The sequence below is a fragment of the Squalius cephalus genome (genome assembly GCF_949319135.1).
Source record: "Squalius cephalus genome assembly, chromosome: 1".
NCBI classification, from domain to species: Eukaryota; Metazoa; Chordata; class Actinopteri; order Cypriniformes; family Leuciscidae; genus Squalius; species Squalius cephalus.
The window spans coordinates 54,103,060-54,125,368 of record NC_137122.1 but is presented as its reverse complement, the minus strand read 5'-3'; the positions used below and the strand labels follow the sequence as shown (position 1 = coordinate 54,125,368).

The window sequence follows — 22,309 nt, the reverse complement described above, 5'->3', positions numbered from 1 at the left end:
CCTCATTCTCACTAGACTCATATGGAGTATAAACATTTAAAATGACAAAGTTATTACTTTTATAAGTATATTGTATCCCAATACACCAGTCAACATCAAGCCTGATCGGCTTTATCACAGCATCAAGCTTTTTATCCCAGAGCACAGCCACCCCACCTGGAATTCTGCCTCTGACTATAGCCTTGCTAAAATCAGTCGTTGACTCTCCCACTCCAAGAAAGTTTTCATTAAGAGTGTTCAGTTTCTCTAGATTTTTGTTTAGCAATAAAAGTCTCTTGCAAACATAAAATGTCACATTCTGCGAGCAAACTGTCCACCACAGAGCGTCGAGCTTTATCCCCTGCACTCTGACCCAGGCGGAGGCCACGGCAGTTGTAAGACAGTACCCGAATTGACATTTTCATGCCGACAGGTTAACACCAGAGTGTCCATTTGCCTCCCTTTCGGACGGCACACGACATAAACCAACAACACTGGCCTTGCGTGGCTCATAATAACGCCTTATTAGAGCTCCTTCTGGCCAGAGCTCTGGAGTGTACACTCAGGAGATTTTCAGCATTAAACACTGCATTTGTAAACCACAACATTCAACACATTTCCAATAGCCAAAAGGATCTACACTGTAAAAAATTGCGCCGTAAAATAACGGTAATATACTGGCAGCTGTGGTTGCCAGCAATGTACTGTTAATTTACAGCCCTCTACCGTTAATATACAGCTCTCCTTTTGTACAGTATGTTACCGTAAAAATACCAAAGAAGGTAACTCATTTGGGTAACCGATTGCTTCAAACAGTTCGAGTTTAAAAACTACTATTTATACTGATAGTACTGTGAAGTTAATTCATTTGAGTCCACTGAAAATTAATATCTCTTAATATTGAACTGTAAACACCTAATGTGTAATAGTGAATTTATAAAAAAAAATGACTTTAACTAAAATCTTTGCAGTTCGCATTTAGCGAACATTAGCATACATGTATGTGCTAAAGTACTTAGCAAGGAGATTGTCACTGCATCAAGAATACAGTTACTGCTTTTAAATAAACAACCAGCAGCATAACATCAGTGTTTTCGTGCTCATCTTTGACTGAAGCACAGGCTCTACTCTCCAGCACAATGGTGACACACAAAACTAATGTATTAAACTAACAGATCTCTCCTGTATCATCTTGTGCAAAACAACATAAAACACTTCAATTTAATATTTACTCTCCTTATCAGTTATTGACTTTGCATAACTTTTTTCTATAAACATTTACTAATATTTCAGTGAAATTATCCTCTTTTGTTTAGTAAATCTGACTGTTGCATTTTACAGTATATTACTGTTTTTACTTGATTTTACGGTAATCTACTGGCAGCTGGGTTGCCAGTAAATTGCTGTTTTTCTACAGTTTTATGCCGTAAATTAATTTACAGTTGATTACCGTTAAATTACACTTCACTCTGTGTTCTTTTTATTTGACACATTTAACCCTTTCAACCCCACTTCAGTTTTAAATGAACACTTGTGTGTCCACACTACAGAGTGTTGGAGTAACACTGAAGCAGTGTTGAAGTTAATGATATAATTCAGTGATTAATTAACTGATGATTGAGAATTAGTGATGAACACCTGATGTTAACAAGCAGAATCACTGAAGGACAGAGAAACAACAAGAAGATAAAAAAGCGAAACACAAGAACTACAACTGACTTCAGCCACAGAAGACATTAAATCTCTCAAGATTTCAGCAGAGGAGGATTAAACAACTCTAAAACAATAACATTCTTCATTTATTACTAACCGGATTGACTTTATTTATTTTTTCATATACGTCTACAGAAATTCCTATTGAGAATTAACAGAGGTTTAGATGTTGTTTTGTTTCATTTGATGTTACCATTGAGGAGATCAGTGTTTGCTTTAGTTGGGCTCTTGACCCTTGACTTTAACATTAGTTTCTCTTTGGCTGTAACTGTGTTATTAAGACACATTTGTTGTAGCAGAAACAAACCCAACAAAACATAGATCAGGTATTGCTGGTTATGTTTTGAATGTTTCATCATCACATAATGTTTGGATCACCAATCTCATCCAGAGTCTAATCATTTATCAAAAATGTGGTTTTTATTACAGATTAATTTTATATTTCTACAATGTGAAGCTACAGCAAAAGATCAAGCATCCTGCACAATCAGTTATGAAAGATTTTTAAACTCATCATTCACTAAAAAATTTGAACTGCGGTTTCAGTTAGATACACACAGACATCAAGAATAAGCCAATGAATCTCAACAATGGTGACAATCAACAAAAAAGATAACATCAAATCTGAACATTACAAAACACACTATTTAAAGTCAACACAAAACAAACAGGAAAAATAAAAGTAAACATTAAATAAAATAACCAGAAAATTCAGCTGCATAATTTATTCAAGCCGCAATGAATGCTTGGAGTCACGCACAATTTTTTTGTACTATGCTGGTACCCAGCATGCATTACAGCATGACACTTTTTTTGATTGTCATCATTGTTGAGATTCATATGCCGATTCTTGTTGTCTGTGTGTGTCTGTCTGATATTGAAGTTCAAAATATTCTAAAAAAATTAACTTTTTAAAATCCTAAATATTTTCTGATTGTCAAAATTCCGATAGCTCTCGGTAAAATCACAATGATATGATAATATACAACACATCACCAAAATAAATACATTAGACAATAAAAAGATCAGTGCATCTGACCACTAGATGATGATTGTGACCATTAACAAATATTCACTGTCATCTAATACGTTTTTTTCCCCCATCTTTTTAGAAATAGCAAATGTAAGACACAGCTACCACAGCCAAATAAAAACTAATGATCAAAAGTGAAGGGTCAAGAGCCCAACTAAAGCAAACACTGCTCACCCTCATGGTAACATCAAATTAAAATAAAATGACATCTAAACCTCTAACTTCTGTAAACGTCTGACTAAAGTCTTAGTGTGTCTTACTAAAGTCTAAAGACTAAAGTAATAAAGTCAATCTGGTTAGTAATAAGTGAAGCTGGTAATGCTGTTTGTGGAGTTGTTTAATCCTCCTCTGCTGAGATCTTCACAGATTTAATGTCTTCTTTTCTCTTCAGTTGATTTGATCTTTTGTCTGTTCTTGTTGTTCCTCTTTCCTTCAGTGATTCTGCTTGTTAACAGCAGGTGTTCATCAGTGTCTGAATTAATTTCGAAATTGAACTCAATTAACTATGAAATTATTCACTCAGTCAAGTGGACTATATTAGTGAACTAATGTAGGGAATAGTGAATGAGGGTATAGGGTGTGATTTGGAACACAGCCTCTGAGTGTCGACTTTGAGCACGGTTAATTCACAGTATATTCCTGTAGGCTAGTTTCTCAAAAACGACATATATCACCCAGAATGCATTTTTTCAACGGAATATTGCTGTTTTAATGGAAAACAGCATTTTACTGTCAAAATGTGGCCGTTTTTTTACAGCAATTTTTTTACAGTGTAGCTCTTTATCTTACTGAAACTGTAAGCTATTTTATTTATTCATATAGCCATGCATAAATAACTGTGACGCTCAGAAATGAGGATGCAATAATGCAAGTAAAATGGATTTATTGGAAGTTCACAGAAAAGTCAGGTTTAAACAAACACACAACACAGTGGCAGCAGAGGCGCAGGGACCTCGATGGACAGCACGGTGGTGATGGATGTGAGGCTGGAGAGGTGTCCTTGAAGTGCTGGGTGAGTGACGTAATCCAGATGGTGAACGATGAACACAGTAAACAATCCAGACGGAAACAGGAACGGGGAAACAACACCAGGAAACTCCACAACGATCTGACAACACAAGTCAGCGTTCACTGAGCATATAAAGAGGCGTGTAGATATGGGATCAGCTGGCGCTGACAATCAGTAGGCGCTGATGAACAGCGGTAACGGCAGGACACCCCCCCACACACACACACACACATACACGTACACACACGAGACAAGGAAGAGATTGAATTCATGAACCGTGACAATAGCTGGGTTACACTTTATTTTGTGTCATTGTTACAGTGTAATTATACATTTAATTACTGAGTAATATTAGTTAACAACATATACTTACTATAGGGCTAGGATTAGGATTTGGTTGAGGGTTAATTGCATGTAATTATGCAAAATGTATTGTTATTACTATGGTAAGTGCATGTATATGTAACCAGGACACTCTAAAATAAAGTGTTATCAAAAACTGTTTAAATTGTTTCACTAAAATTATCAAGATATTTATTTTTATATCAGTGATATATTCATTTCATTTATACTTTTAAAAGAACAGAATGTTTTTCAACTTTAGTTAGTGTGAAATATACATGTGTGTGTGACTTAAGTCTACCTCTTCTACATGAAGCCTTCCTCTCCTCTTCCCTACACCTCCCTCTCCTCACATTCACTCTCTTCTCTTCTCATTTTCAACTCTTCTTGTCTCATATATTTTCTTCTCATTTCATCCTTTCTTGTTTCATTTCTTCTCATTTTGTCTCGTTTGTTAGCTTATCTTTTCTTTTCTTTTCTCTTATTTGTCTTGCTTCTTCTCTTCCTTCTCATAGTCTTTTCTCTTAATTTTTCAGTAGCCCTTAATTTTACAGTACCCTTGTTAAACGTTACATGTAGTTACTATAGTAATAACTACAAATGATGCATAATTACAATAATTATAGTGTGTGTGTGTGTGTGTGTGTGTGTGTGTGTGTGTGTGTGTGTGTGTGATTCATCCTCATGATATGTTCTGTTAAATTTTTCCTTAATTTCATTATTAGAAAACCTCTTTTTTTCACTTCCACAGTCCCCAGCAATCATCCAGACAATATAGTCTTATCTTCAAAATTGATCCAAGGGACAAAAGGATCCCTAGAGCATACCATGGGGCATAAATCAACATAGGTATTACAAATATCCACCGGTCATTGGTCATTTTGGTCCCCAGAGGATGACCCAGGGTCAAAGGTGCAAGGTCCCGGGTGGACATGATGTGGGTGGTCCGTGTGGGGGTCATAAATCATATTTGACACGACATTTTGACACATACTGCATGATAATCACTACTTATAATAGGCTATAATTTCAGTAAAACTTTATTTTATTTCAAGCTACAAAAATGATCATGGTTATAGCTTTAGTTTCAGTAACCATGATAACCCAGCATCGCACAGCACCCGTCTAATGTTTCAAACCTGCCCTGCTATTTTTATTATTACTGTTTACCACACATTAGAATTATGTAGGCTAGTAATTATAGAATTACACTATCTATGGAATGGCACAAGTGGATGAACTGTGTAGACAGACTATTTTACATGGTCTCATAACTATCACACAGAATTCTTTATAGCATGCCAATTAATGTCTAGTCTCGTCTAGTTGTCCATTTCACAACATTGTCATGTTCTGTTTTCTGTTTGCATGGTTTTCCCCGTCACCGAGTTTGCGTTATTCATCTGTTCCCGTGGTTTCAGATTTAGTTACGCAGCTCTTGTTCCATTAATCATTCCAACTGTCTATTTAAGCCCTCAATTCTTTCTGTTCATTGTTCGGCGTCTTTAATGATTGACGTGTGCATATTTCCTCAATGTTTATTAAAAGCTAACCTCGCATTGTTCATTCCGTCTTTTGGATTTACACAGCCACCGTGGCAGTCATTGTGTGGACTGGCATTAAGATTTGTTTTCACTGCATTTAACAGCCATAATGTGCCCGGCTTTGAACTTTTCTAACTAATGACTATTTCTTTTTGACTCAGCACAGGCTGCACTATACTCAAGATGTACACTGTTTTACCTTTCTGGGTGCAAATTTAGTATGTCACATGTTAATTCAGTAGGCCTTAAGTTTAACACCAAAGCACACAGGCTTTTATTTCTTTCTGCTTTTGAGCATTGTTATACTTTATCATAAATGCAACTGGTTTCTACAAAACATATACGGAATCTAGTTATTTTGGTGCTAAATGCCCTACAGATATCATATATCGGTATGAAAAAGCTGTTTGATAAAAGGTAACGCATGAAGAGAGAACACATCAGGAACCAAGAGAACCTGAATTTCAGGTTAATCCAAAAGGTCTCTCTTTGTCATTTAATCACAACAAGAGATTAATTTGCATCATGTGAAATCTATTTCTTCATGTGATTATTTCCATCTCAAAGGTGACGTGAAATTTCCCACAAATTTGCTACGTGTTGTAAAACTGGTTGTGCAACTGTTTAGATGCTTCAAATGTTAGAGGGGGTTCAACGCATTTGATGAAAGGCCACTGTGTGCTTGTCATTATGAAGAACTTACCTGCGGTCTTTTCACATATTTATCGCGCACTGTGCGGTCGCAATATGAAACGGGGGTTTGTTAGATCTTTTATGGCTTTATGTGTTTGCTTTATCTGCTGGAATTTGCTGGTATTGTTGTCATCAGAGGACTGGAGCACATTTCAGAGGTCAGTACAGACACACACTAAGACAAGAACGGGTATTGTTCAAAATTCATGTAAAACTTTAATGAAAGGTTTTGATCCACTTCAAATGTTGACTACTGTAGTACAGATCATCATTTTTGATATCAGTAATTACATGGTTTTAAGTGCAAATGTCTATTATTGAGATCAACAATTAATTTGCTATAGTAAAAAAAAAAAAATCATTTTTGATATCAAAACATCTATTGTCACTAGTAGTGACAATGTTAATTTTTGATATCTGTAATGTGATTGTTACTAGTATGAAAGCAATAGAGTATCCAAAAACTACTCAAACAAAGGTACAAGTAGAAATATTTACTCAAAGTAAAAGTAATAATCTTAATAGTTACTTGAGTAAGAGTAAATAAGTATCCAGTGTAAAAACTACTCAAGTAGCTAGTTACTTCGTATCATATATAGGCCTATACACATATATATGAAGAGTTCAGATGCAAAAGCCTCTAAGTGCCATCTGAAATTTTCTTATAGAATGATAATTTTCTTATAGAATGATTAATATGGTAATCTTCATTGCCATTTAAGTGAAATTATTGAATTTAAATATACAAGCTTGATAAAAATGATCATTATAGAAGAAAATTTCAGATGGCACTTAAGAGGCTATTGCATCTGAACTCTTCATATATATATATGTGTGTGTGTGTGTGTGTGTGTGTGTGTTATTATTTAGATATTTTTCATTTAAATTACTATTATTATCATAATTAGGCTATCTTTACCACAAAAACAGAAGAGACGAGCATTATTTCTGGCTTCTGAAGCCCGAAAATCATTGCCTGACTGTCCTCTAGTTTTTATAATAGTAACTTATACAACTACATCTGTATTATTAATCAATGTCGAAATAAAGTGAATCTGCAGATTTTTGCATTCAATGGCGTGTAAAGGGAACCATTGACACAGAGACGAAAGAGTTAAAACTCTTCACATGCGCTCGCGCTCATGATGACCGCTATACTGAACATCTGAACACAAACAACGATCAAATGCACATTGATAGATCTTCTTCTGTCTGTTCTCCAAAACATGTAATCAAATGTATATTTCTGCAAACGTGTTTAAACTGGTTAACTGTGTCTAAGGCAGACAAAGGCATTCCTTATCAAGACAAGTTCTCACGCCACTGCGCAATAAATTACAGCGGGATGGTGGGTGTTCATTTCATAAACTGTGAACAATGGCTTATTTAATGAATAAATGTATTTATGTCCAAGAAACTGGTAATGTCAAACGTTGTATCGTAGTGGTATCGCGGCGTAGGCTGGGTCAATATATAATTGTGGGAGATTTTGAGTTTGAATAATTCTGGGAAAAATATATATTTATTTACAAAATATTATTATCTTCCCTGATAAATCATCCCTGAAATATTTTGTTTTTAGTCATTGCCAAGCTCAGGCATAATTGATTTCAGATATTTAGTTTTAAAAACAAGAAGTTTACTCATTATTTGGTCAACTATGTTACGGACAAAACCTATAAGTTTTAACTTTAAGTAAATGGCAGACATTTAAAAAGACCATTACTCTTGGAAGAATACGTGTGTATTTACCTACCTTTTCAATTAAAATACCCAATTAATTAAGAAAATACACATTTTGTTCAATTGAAACCCCAAATTTCAAGTACACTGAAGTAACCGGTCTGTATATTTTGTTTCCAAACTGCTTGATTCATGATAATTTTCTTGATGAAATTATGCTGAGGTATATATTTGACAGCTACTCAGTTTCTAAATATTTACTTGGAGATTAGGGAACCATTGAAATACATTTAAAAAAAAAACAAAAAAAAACATAATTGTAACTTAATTGACAGCCCAGTATCATAGTTGACAAAAGTAACATAGTTGACTGGACATGACAAAGTAGGATGATGTATTTAACAAATATGTTTTGTAAAATGCAAATATGTATTCATATTCTTAACCCCATTTTTATTTTTCATAATTACGCATTTAACAACCTATTGCATTAAAATAAAGTAACGAGAGGAACGTCGCCCAACGTAACGAAGTAAAAGTAGCCTACAGTTTTTTGTTTTTTTTTGCATTAGAAATGTACTCGAGTTAAAGTAAAAGTAGGCTACCCACATTTAAATCTACTCTTAAAAGTAAAAATTTTCCCAAAAAATACTCAAGTAAATGTAACGATGTAAATGTAGGCTCACCTCTGTAAGAAAGCGATTAGGCTACTCTCCTATTGATATCTGAAAACCTTTTCTGGACATCAGAAATATAAAATTAAAGGATGACATGCATTTACAGATATCAAGAACTTGCATTTCAACTAGTGAAAAATGTATTTCTTATATCAGGAATTGATAGCCTATTTTATAAGGAATATGCGAGGGGATGAAAAAGGTCAACCTCCCAAAAATAGTGCGTGGTAACTAAGGGCATGTTTATGAACTGTGTAGACAGACTATTTCACATGGTCTCAAATGTGTGGCCAAAACACATAAAAAGCTTTTAGTTGAAAACTGTCAATGACCCCTAAGTAGCTAAACATTTAGGCTATATTAGACAACGGTTTTACGACAGAAATGTTCAGCGACAGACAGTAATATCCAGTGATGCAAACTTCTCAACTTTCTTTTAAAAAGAAATTTCACCATTTTAAATTGATCATACGCTATTATTTACATAATTCATGTAATTCATAACTGAATGTGTCAGGATCTGCAATAGAGAGGACCCAGACGCAGAATGAACGTGAAGGGAAGTTTTATTAACAATACTGTAGACAGGGCACAACAAGGGGAGTGAGGCGTGGAACAGTTCAAACAGTAGGGCAGGGCAGATGACACGACGACAGGCAAGAAGTATGATCACTAAAACCAGAACTGGGGTGACGAAGAGCTTGAAGACTCCAGAGGAAGAGGCAGCACCAGGTGGAATGATGGTGTGGAACACAAACAGGAACACAAGGAACCAGAGGCTTGATGATCTCTTCAGGTTGAAAGGTGTTACAGTCTAGCTGTCAGACAGTTGGGGTCAATGGCCAGTAAACCTCAGGATACAAGGTAGAACAGGAACAAACACAAGACTCACAATGAACAATAAAAGACAAGATAAACAGACAAGGCACGAGAGTATAATTAAATAGGCAAATAAAGGATTAAAAGTAAAACAGAACAAAAACTAGAGGAAAAAGAAAAGAGCTTGGAATAAAACAAAAAAGAACTGGCAATCAAAAAGATAAATAAAAAAAAAGAACAAACTAATAGGTAGTTAGAAACTGGAGATGACCTAGAGAAGAAATCAAACTAAAAGAGAAAAAACAAAACCTAACTATAACAAGACTTGAAGGAAAAAGCAAAAGGATACACTACTGCAAGAAACGATCAAATACTTAACTGGAACAGGAACTATGTTTAACCATACAAAGGCAAACAAGACTATACCACAAAGCACACAAAACGAACCAGCAAAGACATGAGGGAAAGAGGCACAATATAAAGGGACCAGAGCACATGAGGATCAGGTGAGCACAATTAGTGAAATGAGGGCAAGACGTGGACTAAACCAGGGGGCGTGGTAACAGGAAACAAGGAGGCAGGACAAGAGGAGCACATGGCAAACACAAACAAAGACAGAGCCATGTGCTCAGACACAAGACAAACAAGGAAACATTAAACAGTGACAAAACAGACAAGACTGTCAGGGTGGGATCCTGACAGAATGTGACATGGCAAGAAACTTTTTGTGTTTTTTACATCTACAGACATATGAATAAGAGTGAATGTGCATATTTTAAAATAAATCATTATTTGCACATAGTTTAAATTAATTACTTCATAAATAGACCTGGGGCCAGTTGCATAAACTTTGCATAACGTCAATAATTTTATCAATTAAAAAACTCATTGTTGATCACCAAAATTACATATTTAAAAGTTTTTTCCTTAAAAAAAAATTGGTCATGCCTTAGAATAGCTTGAATGTAACTCTACACCCTTGCCTCATTTAGTATACGCGGTTCTATGAATATGCAAATTAGCCCCGCCTCCACTCACTCACACCAGCTCAGAGATCCACTGGTTGATGATCACACGTTGATCTGATTGGTTACAAGGTAGTTTGTGACGTCAGAAACACCAGCAATTTCAAACTGTGTTTTTGAGACTGTCTTTGGTTCACTTCAGTTTTAAGGAGAAAATACTCAGCAATGGTGTCGACTTATGAATCTGCACATGGTTTGTCTTAAAGTACATTAAAAACACCACATAGACATATAAACAACATTTAAATGCTTGATTTTCACCACAGGAATACTTTAAGACTTAAATAGTTTGACCAACTAGCAGCAAAACAAGGGTAATCAATCAATCTGAATTTTCAGATTAAAATTAGATCTATCTACCTTTTTATGTAACTGAATTAAAAAAGTTAGAACCAGTCTTGAAGAAAAAAATAGATGACTAACTTTAAAGACTAGAGTAAGTTTATGCAACCAGCCACAGGAACTTTTACAGTTCTATCCCTTTTAATACCTTAAAATCCCTCTTAATCCTTTCATTGAATTTATTTGAGCCATTAATGGTTATCCCTAACAATAGGTTTAAAGGAGAAGTTCACTTTTAAAATGAAAATTCTGTCATCATATACTCACCCTCATGTTGTTTCAAAGCTGTATGAATTTCTTTCTTCTGCTGAACAGAAAGGAAGATATTTAGAAGATTATCAGTAACCAGACAGTTTTTGGGTCCCAATGACTTCCATAGTAGGAAAAAAAATACTATGGAAGTCATTGGGACCCAAAAACTGTCTGGTTACTGATAATCTTCTAAATATCATCCAATACCAATACGTTTCGCTGCGTTCACCTTCAGCCCTTATCACAGTGTGATAGTTGTTTTTTATTTATCTTCTTCATTTGTCTCAGTTCTGATGCTCAAACACATTGCAATCACCAGTTAGCATGTCCTTACATGATTGTGACACACGGTCAAAAATTGTTTGCTTCCCCATTACACCTAACGTCTCCTGCTCTCTGATTAGGCTACCCTAAACCCATACTCCACCCAGTGTTCTCCAGTGTAACTACAACAGACATTTAAATAGAGCATAATGGCTCTCTTACAATCAGAGTAATAAACTGTCAAAGTTCTGCTGCTTCTTTCACTAACTGTAACAACTAAAACATGAGTTACAATATGAAAAAGATACATATAGGCTATACAGGCTAAAATGAATTAGAAATAGAGTGGCTTATTTAAAAAAAAAAAAAGCTAAACTAAACTGAAATGATCAAAACCATTACTGAAACTAAAACTATTAGAAATGTGTACTGGAAGTTTACTACTGAAAATTGGTCACCAAAATTAAAACAACTATTAAAATAAAAAGTGCATTTGAAAAACTAAAACTACTAAAACTTTGACATAGATAACGCATAATGCAATTCTTTGTGAATTGTGAATTGTGAATTGTGAAATGTGAATTCTTTTTCAATGTGGATCCGGCGACGCGAGCGATAGTAGCTAGCTAGGTTTCCATCCAAAGTTGCGAATTTAACTTATACTATTATATACGAAATCAGTTGTAATGATTGCTATGACATGATTTGATTTTTACCTCGAGGCAAAGGTGTCGACACACAGATACGCCTCAAGCTAAATTTAGCTTCTAACTGCATACCATAGTTCTTACACATACTGTTTTCTCATAGCCTCCAACCCAAACATCAATGATTTGCACAGATGCAAAGTGGAGTGGGAAGTATATTTTAACATTTTTAATGTCTCTGTTATTTTGTAACAAGTATAAATGTGATATTTAAGAATAAATGTGACATTGTGATTTTGCCGAGTTAGACATGTTCCTGGGTCAACATACTTTGTTGATCATGGAACAACATTCCTGTCTGAAAATGTAGCCTTATCCCTACAGCTCAACCTAACCTTACCATAAATCATCCCTAAAATCAGAGGGAAATGAATCATTCTGATGTAGAAGCACCTAACCCTGACTGTAAGCCTGAACTTGACATTAACTTTATATTTCTCCTCAAATCTGGTTGGTTGACTGAAATGTTGTTGCAGGATCAACAAAGTTGTTGATGCAGGAACATGTTTTACTTGGCAAAATCAGGTTCTGCGTGAATGTTCATTGCCGAGCCCCACATAATAATAAATAATAATAATACATTTTATTTCAAGCGCCTTATCAGGACACCCAAGGACACTGTACAAAGCAGATAAAAACATTTAAAAAGTCAAATAAGTTTAAACCGCGGCAAGACAACAATGAGCTGATATGGGTCAGGCGGAATATGACTGTCTGAACAAAAAAGTTTTGAGTTTGGATTTGAAGAGGTGAAATGAGTCCATGGTACGGAGGTCAGGAGGTAGGGAATTCCAGAGATGGGGAGCAGAGCGACTAAACGCCCTGCTCCCCATTGTGACAAGACGGGCAGGGGGAACGGAAAGCTGGCAGGTATGGGAGGATCGGAGTGAACGGGTCGGGATGTTTAAATGGAGGAGATCTGAGATGTATGGAGGAGCCATGTTATGAACTGCTTTGAAAGTGATGAGAATTATTTTAAAGATGATCCTCTGTTTGATGGGAAGCCAGTGAAGTTGTTGCAGGATGGGAGTGATATGATGAGAGATGGGGGTCCGAGTAATCAAGCGTGCAGCAGAGTTCTGGAGGAGCTGCAGCTTCTGGAGCGACTTATTGGGGAGACCAAACAGGAGTGAGTTGCAATAATCTATCCGAGATGTGACGAGACTGTGAACCAGGATGGCGGTGGTTTGGGGAGTGAGAGAGGGACGGAGACGGGAGATGTTGCGCAGGTGGAAGTAGGCAGACCGGGTGATGCTATTAATGTGAGACTGGAAAGATAGTGTGCTATCGAGGACGACACCCAGACTCTTAACCTGAGGGGAGGGAAGGACAATTGAGTTATCAATGGCAATGGAAACTTTATTGGCTTTGGAGAGAGTATGAGGTGTGCCTACCAGGAGGACTTCGGTTTTGGAACTGTTCAGTTTGAGAAAGTTGGATGAGAACCAAGAGTGGATTTCTTGGAGACAGAGGGTGAGGGAGGTTGGTGGGAGTAAGGAGGAAGGTTTAGTAGAGAGGTAGAGCTGGGTGTCGTCCGCGTAGCAATGGAATTTAATGTTGTGTTTACGGAGGATGTGACCAAGAGGGAGGATGTAGATGATAAAAAGGAGAGGCCCCAATACAGAGCCTTGGGGCACTCCAGCAGAGACGGGGAAGGTAACGGATTTCTGGGATTTGAATTGTATGAACTGTGTGCGATCAGAAATGTATGAAGTAAACCAGGCTAAGGGAATGTGGGTGATACCAATGGATGATAGTCGACTGAGGAGGGTAGGATGAGAAATGGTATCAAAAGCTGCTGTGAGGTCCAGAAGAATGAGAATTGAAAGTAGTCCAGAATCAGAAGCCATGAGAAGGTCATCAGTAATTTTGAGGAGTGCGGTTTCGGTGCTATGAAGTGGACGGAAACCGGATTGGAACTGCTCGTAGATGCTGTTGGACATGAGGTGATTATGGAGTTGAAAAGCGACAGATTTTTCCAAAATTTTGGATATGAAGGGTAAGTTGGATATGGGACGAAGATTGTTGAAATTGGTGGGGTCCAGGCCAGGTTTTTTCAGAATGGGTGTGACCGAGGCAGTTTTGAGTGAAGGGGGAACTGAACCGGATCTTAGGGAGGAGTGGATAATCTCAGTGATGAGAGGGGCAAGTGAAGAGCAGCAGGATTTAACCAGGGTGGAGGGGAGTGGGTCGAGCTGACATGTGGAGGGTTTAGATTTATGAATAATATCTGAAATGGCTTGAACGGAGGGAAGGTCGAAACTGGAAAAAGTAGTTATTGGGGATGGATAAGGGGTGTTGAGGTTGCCTCCAGAAACTGCAGCTCCAGATGAAGTCAGGTGTTTATGGATATCCGTGATTTTAGAAACAAAGAAGGACATAAGTTTATTGCAGAAGTCCTGGGATTGCATATGGTAGGGAAGAGAGTCAGGAGGTTTTGAAATGGAGGTGAGAAGGGAAAAGAGGGTTTTAGAATTGTGATGATTAGAGTGGATTAAATGAGAGTAGTAGGCAGATTTAGCTGAGGAGAGGGAGTCCTTATACAGATTAACATGGTCCTTGTACATATTGTTGTGAATGGTGAGTCCAGTTCTATTGGCAAGGCGTTCCAGCTGACGGCCCTGAGATTTCAGAAGGCGTAGGGCGGAAGTGAACCAGGGTGCTGAACGGGTGAAGGAAACTGATCTGGATCTCATAGGAGCATGGGTGTCCAAGAGAGTGTGAAGATTTTTGTTGTAGTAAGAAACTACTTCATCAGGTGAACAACAGGCAGATATACTGGGAAAATTATTGATATCAGATGCAAAGGTGGCATAATAATACATAACATAATAGTCTAGTGTTTCCTTAACCGGCTCACAAGAAGGCAATTGATTTGGCAAACTCGAGATGGAATCTTTCTCTAATTTCAATAGTCAACAATGTGGATTTGAACCATGAATTTAATTTCTATACTCTTCTTCTAAATGTGCTGAAATGCAATGGCATTCATATCCCATTAACATTAACAAACTGGAGGTAATGGTTACATACAGGAATGTGTTCCGGTATGTAAGGGTTAATGGGGTTCCTATGTGACCTGGATCACAAAACCAGTCACATGTCGCACGGGTAAATTTGTGGCAATAACCAACAATACATTGTATGGGTCAAAATTATCGATTTTTCTTTTATGCCAAAAATCATTAGGATATTAAGTAAAGATCATGTTCCATGAAGATATTTTGTAAATTTCCTACCGTAAATATATAAAACATGTATTTTTGTGAGTGAATGCAGCAAAGTCGCCAACATAAATGAACAACTTTAAAGGCGATTTTCTCAATGTTTCGAGTTTTTTGCACCCTCAGATTTTAGATTTTCAAATAATTATCTCTGCCAAATATTGTCCTAACAAACCATACATCAATGGAAAGCTTATTTATTCAGCTTTCAGATGATGTGTACATCTCAATTAAAAAATGACCAATGTAACTGGTTTTGTGGTCCAGGGTATAATTCCCCTCTTGTTAAAGAAAGACTTTCTCACGTTTCGATCTGCTTTGCTCTGCAGGGCTACGGAAGTAAGCTGGATTGAAAACGATATCGCTGAAGAGGAAGTGCCAGCCTGCTCTTTGAGACGTGCCATAAAGCACGAAGACAGTCTGAAAAAGCATTTTAGCTTCTCGGTGCCTGTTCTGCAGTGGCGTGATTCTTTTATTTACTCACATTGGCAAACGCTCCTTAAAGAACCGTTGCCTTACGGCTGGAAGGACCAGCCTTTCCATGGTAAACCCTTAGTCACTGTAAAGCAATAGCACCACAAACAAGGAAACAAAACAAAAAAAAGTTCTCAAAGCATCTTTGTTTTCCAGAAATTGGCAAGACTCTTTCTTTGCTTTCACACCCTGGCAACAGTCGTCTGTTCGAGCGGAAAACGCCAGATGCATGTGTGCGTTGTGCCGTGGTGGGTAACGGAGGAATCCTCAAAGGATCCGGGCAGGGGAAAGTCATAGACAGTCACGATTATGTTTTCAGGTTTGTTGTGCCTTCTATTAGAACAGAAAATGAGCTGCCTTCTTGATATTCGGTTTCATGAAAATGAACATTTTTAAGATGAAGTGGGTAAAATCATTTCTATCACAGAGGTTTATATGTGCACGCATTAACATTTCCAGACTCTTAAAAATAATGGTTCCAAAAGGGTTTTTGCAGCGATGCCATAGAAAAACCTTATTTGGTTCCCTAAAGAACCTTTCAGTGAACAGTTCTTAAAAGAACCATTTTTTTTCTTAGAGTAAAGAACATCTGAATAATCTGAAGAACCTTTTTTTTTTTAAATAAAGAATCTTTTGTGGAATTGAAAGGTTCCATGGGTGTTAAAGGTTCTTCATGGAACCATTGATGCCAATAAAGAACCTTTATTTTTAAGTCAGCTTATAAGAATAAATGATACTTTTGGGGGAAATGTTTAAAACCATGCAGTGTTGGGTGTAATGCGTTACTAAGTAATTCATTACTGTGATTTAATTACTTTTCCCTTGAAAAAGTAAAGTAAGGGATTACTCTTAATTTTTCTGTAAGTTACTTCTAATGTAATTGCATTAAATATTGTATAGACCATAGAACAATTTTATATAAAACAATAGTGGATTTAACATCAAAATTATGATAAAATGTATGTTTTTAATGTAACTGTTATGAGGGATTCTGGTCTTGTGTTTGTTTTTGGTGGGTTTGCTCTTCCTTTGTTTCCTATGTTTGGTTTCCATGGTTTTTCAATGATTGGATTAGTTTGTACACCTGTTACTCGTTTTTTTATAGCTTCAGCCTTGTGTGTTTGTGCTTGTTTTCAGACATTCGTTGATCGGTTTTCGTCTTAGTTGGATGTTCCGTTCCTGTTTTTGAGATAGTTTCCTGAGTTTACATTTTTGAGTTTTGAAACTTTGGTCAGTTAAAGAATAATTTATGCAATTTTATATTATTTATTTGAAAGAATTAAAAGAGCCGTTTCATGTCTATCTTGGTCGAGATTGAAATGGGATTTAGAAAGTAATTAGTTATACAATACTTAATACTGAGAGAATAATTACAGTAATCTAATTACACTGTTGAAGATTTAATTAGTAGCTAGTAATTAATTTTTTTTTTATTTTATTTAATTTTTTTTTTACAGTAACTTACCCAACACTGATGTTATATTAGTAGCCCAATAAAACCAGTTTTATTTTATTTTTTATTTTACTTGGAGTGGGTAACCTCATGGGGTGGACACGTTGAGATCACATGACCAACCACATCATCTCTGGAATAAACCAATCATGACAAACCGTGAATAGAGCCTTTCTATAATCAGTAACTGATGCATAAACCCTAATAGATAGTTAAATCAATTTAAAGATAATTATTTTCTTAAAATATGTCATTTTATATTTTATTTTATAAAAGTACTATTTATTCTTATTTATTATATATTTATATATATTATATAAACATATAATCTAACATTTCCTTGCTAGAATGCATTGTGAATAACTGTCCTTATGTTGGATTATTCAGACCTCTGTAGCTATAACAGTGTAAAAAACAAAAAAGTTTTCATTAAATTAAACATGAATAAACAGAAATTAGAGTAAAATAAGTAAATGAGTTAACAAATTAATAAATACATCTAACAGTACAGTACTATAATGGGTAGAAACAAATGTAACCTAATAGAAATTAAGTATTTTCCGAATCATATTTTGACATAATTATGATTTTTCTTATTTTCCACAGCATAAATTGGGTCTTGATACAAAAAACTTTATGGATGCCTTTTTTTACATTTTAGGATGGGGGTCCCTCACAGGAAAATAATCATATTTTGGGGTCCGTGGCATCCAGATTGAAAACCCCTGATCTAACTTACACTAAACCAATTATTAGATCAAAAATCATGAAATATTATATATTTTTTTAGAAAACTGATAAAAAAAAAAAAGTTCACGGCTTGGGCAAATTCTAAATATAGGCTATATGTCACTTTCAGAGGCATTTCCCCCTTTTCTTTAGATTAGGCTATTAGTTGGATTAGTACTGCTATGATAGCGCAATGATGCTAATAATAACTTTAATAATTTTTTAGAGTTAATGGGGCAGTCATCAAAGGTTTTGAAGACGATGTTGGGACAAAGACGTCTTTCTACGGCTTCACCACCAACTCCCTCAAGAACTCCATTGTTGCTTATTACGAAGACGGGTTCGACAAAGTGCCACGTGACCCGGTAACAGGCCTTCTCATTTGCTACTTATGAATTATAATTCGAAACGTTGCCCTCTGCTGGTTTGCTGATGAATTTCAGTGCGAAATGACTAAAGTCTTAGACGTTATCACCACAGGGCATTGGATATATTTTTATACCTGCGGAAACTCGAGACTACAAGATGTTGTCAGCTGCCATCCAGGGTGTGTCTGTACCCTCCGGGCCTGATATAGGTATAAGGTGGGTGTAACAATAAGATTCATACACGTTGCTATTTACGGACGTCTTTTTAAAATCTTAGCAGGAACCTTGCAGCGCACAAAGTGAGCAGCAGATGGGGCATTACTCCTACGATTTGGGCTGAGAGGAATTCACAATTTAGGAATTGGCTCAGATCACACAAGTTGATTAAAAGTCGTTGCAAAATGTGCTCAGATCAGAAATTGAAGGTAGTTTTGAAAATTGCGCCTGCAGGTGACACTAGATTTGGTATTGTATCAAATTCCAATGTAACGATGAAGTGTATAATTAAGTGTGGCGTCCAAATAATTATTTTATTCAAGATGACAGAACAGTCAAAGTAGCCTAATTAGTAATATGAAAAAGATGCAAGGGTGTGGCAAATGTTTTCATATTATTATTATTATTATTATTATTATTATAACAACAGTTGCCTCTCTTTTAGTTCATGAATTTGAGTTGAATTGGCCACATGCCCAATGTAGGATGGAATTGAAGCTGGAATGACAGGAAGATGAATGTACTGACCTACAATTCAAAGAGAAATTCAACACAGTTCAATAAGAACTGCATTAGTTCAACATACAATACAAAAACATCAATAATTACATTGATTAATTATGGCTATTGGTTCCCTGATGTTTATAATAAAAAAAATTCTCTGGTCAGACACATTTCTCTTTTAAATAACACTGACCAAAACTGATTACTGATAATTATTTAAAGTCCCCCTGTAGTCAATAATTGGATCCCTTAAAACTCATCTTTGATCACCAAAATAACATATTTTAATTTTTTTTTCCTGTGAAAAAAAATTCTTCGTGCCTTTAAATAGCTTGAATGTAACTCTACACCCTCGCCTCATTTACTATATGCAAATAAGCCCCGCCTCCACTCACTCACAACAGCTCAGAGATCCACTGGTTGACGATCACACGTTGATCTGATTGGTTACAAGGTAGTTTGTGACGTCAGAAACACCAGCGATTTCAAACTGTGTTTTTGAGACTGTCTTTGGTTCACTGCAGTTTTAAGGAGAAAATACTCAGCAATGGTGTCGACTTATGAATTAAGGATCGACTTATTGCTCATGGTTTGTCTTAAAGAACACCACATAGACATATAAACAACATTAAAAGCTTGGTTTTCACCACAGGGGGACTTTACGTATTAACCACAGACATACTCCATTAATTGTTATTTTTGTACTGAATGTAAGATGGCAGTTACTTATAATAAAATATCATGCCCCAAAATGAGAAAAACATTTAATATATAAAATTTTAAATTACTTTTGTTGTTGAAATGAAATGTAATAAATGGTCAAATGTACATTAATTCACCCTATATGATGAACATATTGTTCATATTTAAAGTAGCCTATTTTTGTATGACAATACCTTTATAGTTAATTCATACAGAACAATAAAAATGTCATACATTTCAAAACAAATGATTCAGTTTTAATTTTGCTTCCTTAAATTTAAACTACTATTTTGCTTTGTTTTTGCTACTTTAATTAAATTGCTCTGAATTGGAATTCTGAAAGGCATTCTACCGCTTCTAGAGTTCGAATTGCTATTTGGCCATTTCTTTAACTTCAGTTTATTTGGTTAATAAAACAGGCCCTCGGATCTTTTTGGATATAATCCTGAAATACATCAGTTCAAGATGATCCATCCAACCTTCATTCAGTATGTGACTCAGAGGTGAACGTATTTTCCAACACATTCGTCAATACACTAATTTGTCACTTTTTTTCCCCCTCCCTCAATGTAATGCCATTGTATTTTCGATTAACAGGTTTCTGAAATCCCCACAGCTGGATGAATACAGGGATATTTACATGCCCAGCACGGGTGCTCTAATGCTGCTGACTGCTTTACACACCTGTGACCAGGTCAGACTTGAAACTGGAAACTTGAAAACAGCATTTGACATTCTTATTTAAAATCTATTGCTGAAGGTGTTGCTAAATAAATGTTGTGGATGCTGGCTTGTCTCTCAGGTCTCTGCGTATGGCTTCATGACAGACAATTACATGAACTTCTCAGACCATTACTATGACAAGGTCATGAAGCCTCTGATCTTCTATGCCAACCATGACATGATGATGGAGGGACGTCTGTGGAAGCATCTGCACTCTCATAAAGTCTTGTGGCTATATCAGAGACAAGGACCCAGAAAATGATGTCCCTTCAGTGAATATTCAGTGAATATTTGGACTTGGGAGAAAAAACAAAAACTGGTTACAGGACTGCAAAAATGAAATTGCCAAAGAAGTATTTTGGATTAATCTGATAAAAATGTCAGATTAAAGGGTTAATTCACCCAAAAATGAAAATTCTGTCAGTAATTGCTCACCCTCATGTTGTTCTAACCCCGTAAGAATGCACTGTAAATCTGCGCTGTTACACTACGTGAATTCACTCAGAGGCCCACACAGAAGAAAATGAATAGTTGAATAAAGTCGTTATTTTTGTTTGTTTTTTTGCGCACTAAAAGTTTTCTCGTTGCTTGATAAACTTATGGTTGAGCCACTGGAGTCACTTGGACTATTTTAAACATTGTCTTTACTAACGTTTCTGGGCCGGCGAGTTTCAATTACATAGAAGCCTATGAAGGAGTGAGCCAGCTTTCAGATTTCATCAAAAATATCTTAATTTGTCTTCCGAAGATGAACGAAAGTCTGACGGGGTTGGAACAACATGAGGGTGAGTGATTACTGACAGCATTTTCATTTTTGGATGAACTAACCCTTTAATTCAAAGATTCACAGACGTTTTGTTGCGCCCTGCTTTTCCTGCAACCTTTAGAGGCAAGGCAGGTGAAGATATTCAGAATGAAAAAAGGACTGCAAAAAATGAAATTGCCAAAGAAGTATTTTGGATTAATCCATTAAAAATGTCAGATTAATTCAAAGATTCACAGACGTTTTGTAGCGCCCTGCTTTCCATGCAACCTTTAGAGGCAAGGTAACATCACTGAGAAGGAAATCCAGTCTGGTTCCCCATCACAAAATAAGCACTGAGACTGTTTACAGTATATATATCTGCAGTGCTGATTGCCACAATACAGTCCTAGACAGACTGGAAAACTGTGTTTGACTCGTTGATACCTGGTTTAGGTCATATATAGAAGAAAGGGGTTCCTGTGAGAACACACAGGCAACTTTAAATGGACCTCTATGACGTGGTGTCCCCCAGGGTTCAATCCTTGGACCTCTCCACTTCAGTCTGTATAATGTGTAAATTTATATTTAAAGTCATGCCAAAAATGTATTAGACAAATCATTCTTCATTGGTATTGTATAGCATTCATGTAGATAGATGAAGATAAAGATAAAGAAACAAAATTGCTCCTGACAAAACCATCCTGACATTTGACAAGACAACACTTGTTGCAGCCAAATGACTGGAGCTTGGCAATATACAATAAATGATTTATGAAGGGTCATGTGACACTGAAGACTGAAGTAATCGCTGCTGAAAATTCAGCTTTGCCATGACAGGAATAAATTACATTTTAAAATAAGTTCAAATAAAAAATAGTAACTTTAAATCGTAAGAACGTTTCACAATATTATTACTTTTTTAAATCAAATAAATGCAGCCATCTTGCAGATTTCTTTCAGAGACAATAAAACAATCTTAATTATTCCAAACTTTCAGCCGGCCAAATATGTCACAAATAAGGGCTCTCTCAAATCTCTGTACTTGATGGCACATTATTGTTTTCAAAATAAACTTTGCTTTGTGAAGTG

General features: G+C 36.0%; 1 protein-coding gene across 2 annotated transcripts; it reads left to right on the top strand.

Annotated features, from left to right (window-relative positions):
- Window positions 1-6,228: 6,228 nt before the first annotated feature.
- On the top strand, window positions 6,229-22,309 carry st6galnac2 (ST6 (alpha-N-acetyl-neuraminyl-2,3-beta-galactosyl-1,3)-N-acetylgalactosaminide alpha-2,6-sialyltransferase 2). Of its 2 annotated transcripts, XM_079889957.1 has the most exons (8): window positions 6,229-6,471; window positions 15,636-15,850; window positions 15,937-16,099; window positions 18,189-18,327; window positions 18,443-18,546; window positions 20,172-20,255; window positions 20,350-20,446; window positions 20,555-22,309. In XM_079889957.1, exons 1-8 carry the CDS (start codon window positions 6,284-6,286, stop codon window positions 20,735-20,737), a joined length of 1,173 nt encoding a protein of 390 aa, XP_079746083.1. In that variant the 5' UTR covers window positions 6,229-6,283; the 3' UTR covers window positions 20,738-22,309. The 2 variants fall into 2 exon arrangements, with proteins under 2 accessions (XP_079746083.1, XP_079746084.1); XM_079889958.1 differs by lacking the exon at window positions 20,172-20,255.

Bases quoted from the DNA above. Each gene is read 5' to 3' on its own strand.
- st6galnac2 (XM_079889957.1), top strand. From the start codon at position 6,284: ATGAAAGGCCACTGTGTGCTTGTCATTATGAAGAACTTACCTGCGGTC. The intron at 16,100-18,188 runs GTTTGTTGTGCC...ATAATTTTTTAG, and splicing joins AGTCACGATTATGTTTTCAG to AGTTAATGGGGCAGTCATCA. The intron at 20,447-20,554 runs GTCAGACTTGAA...CTTGTCTCTCAG, and splicing joins CTTTACACACCTGTGACCAG to GTCTCTGCGTATGGCTTCAT.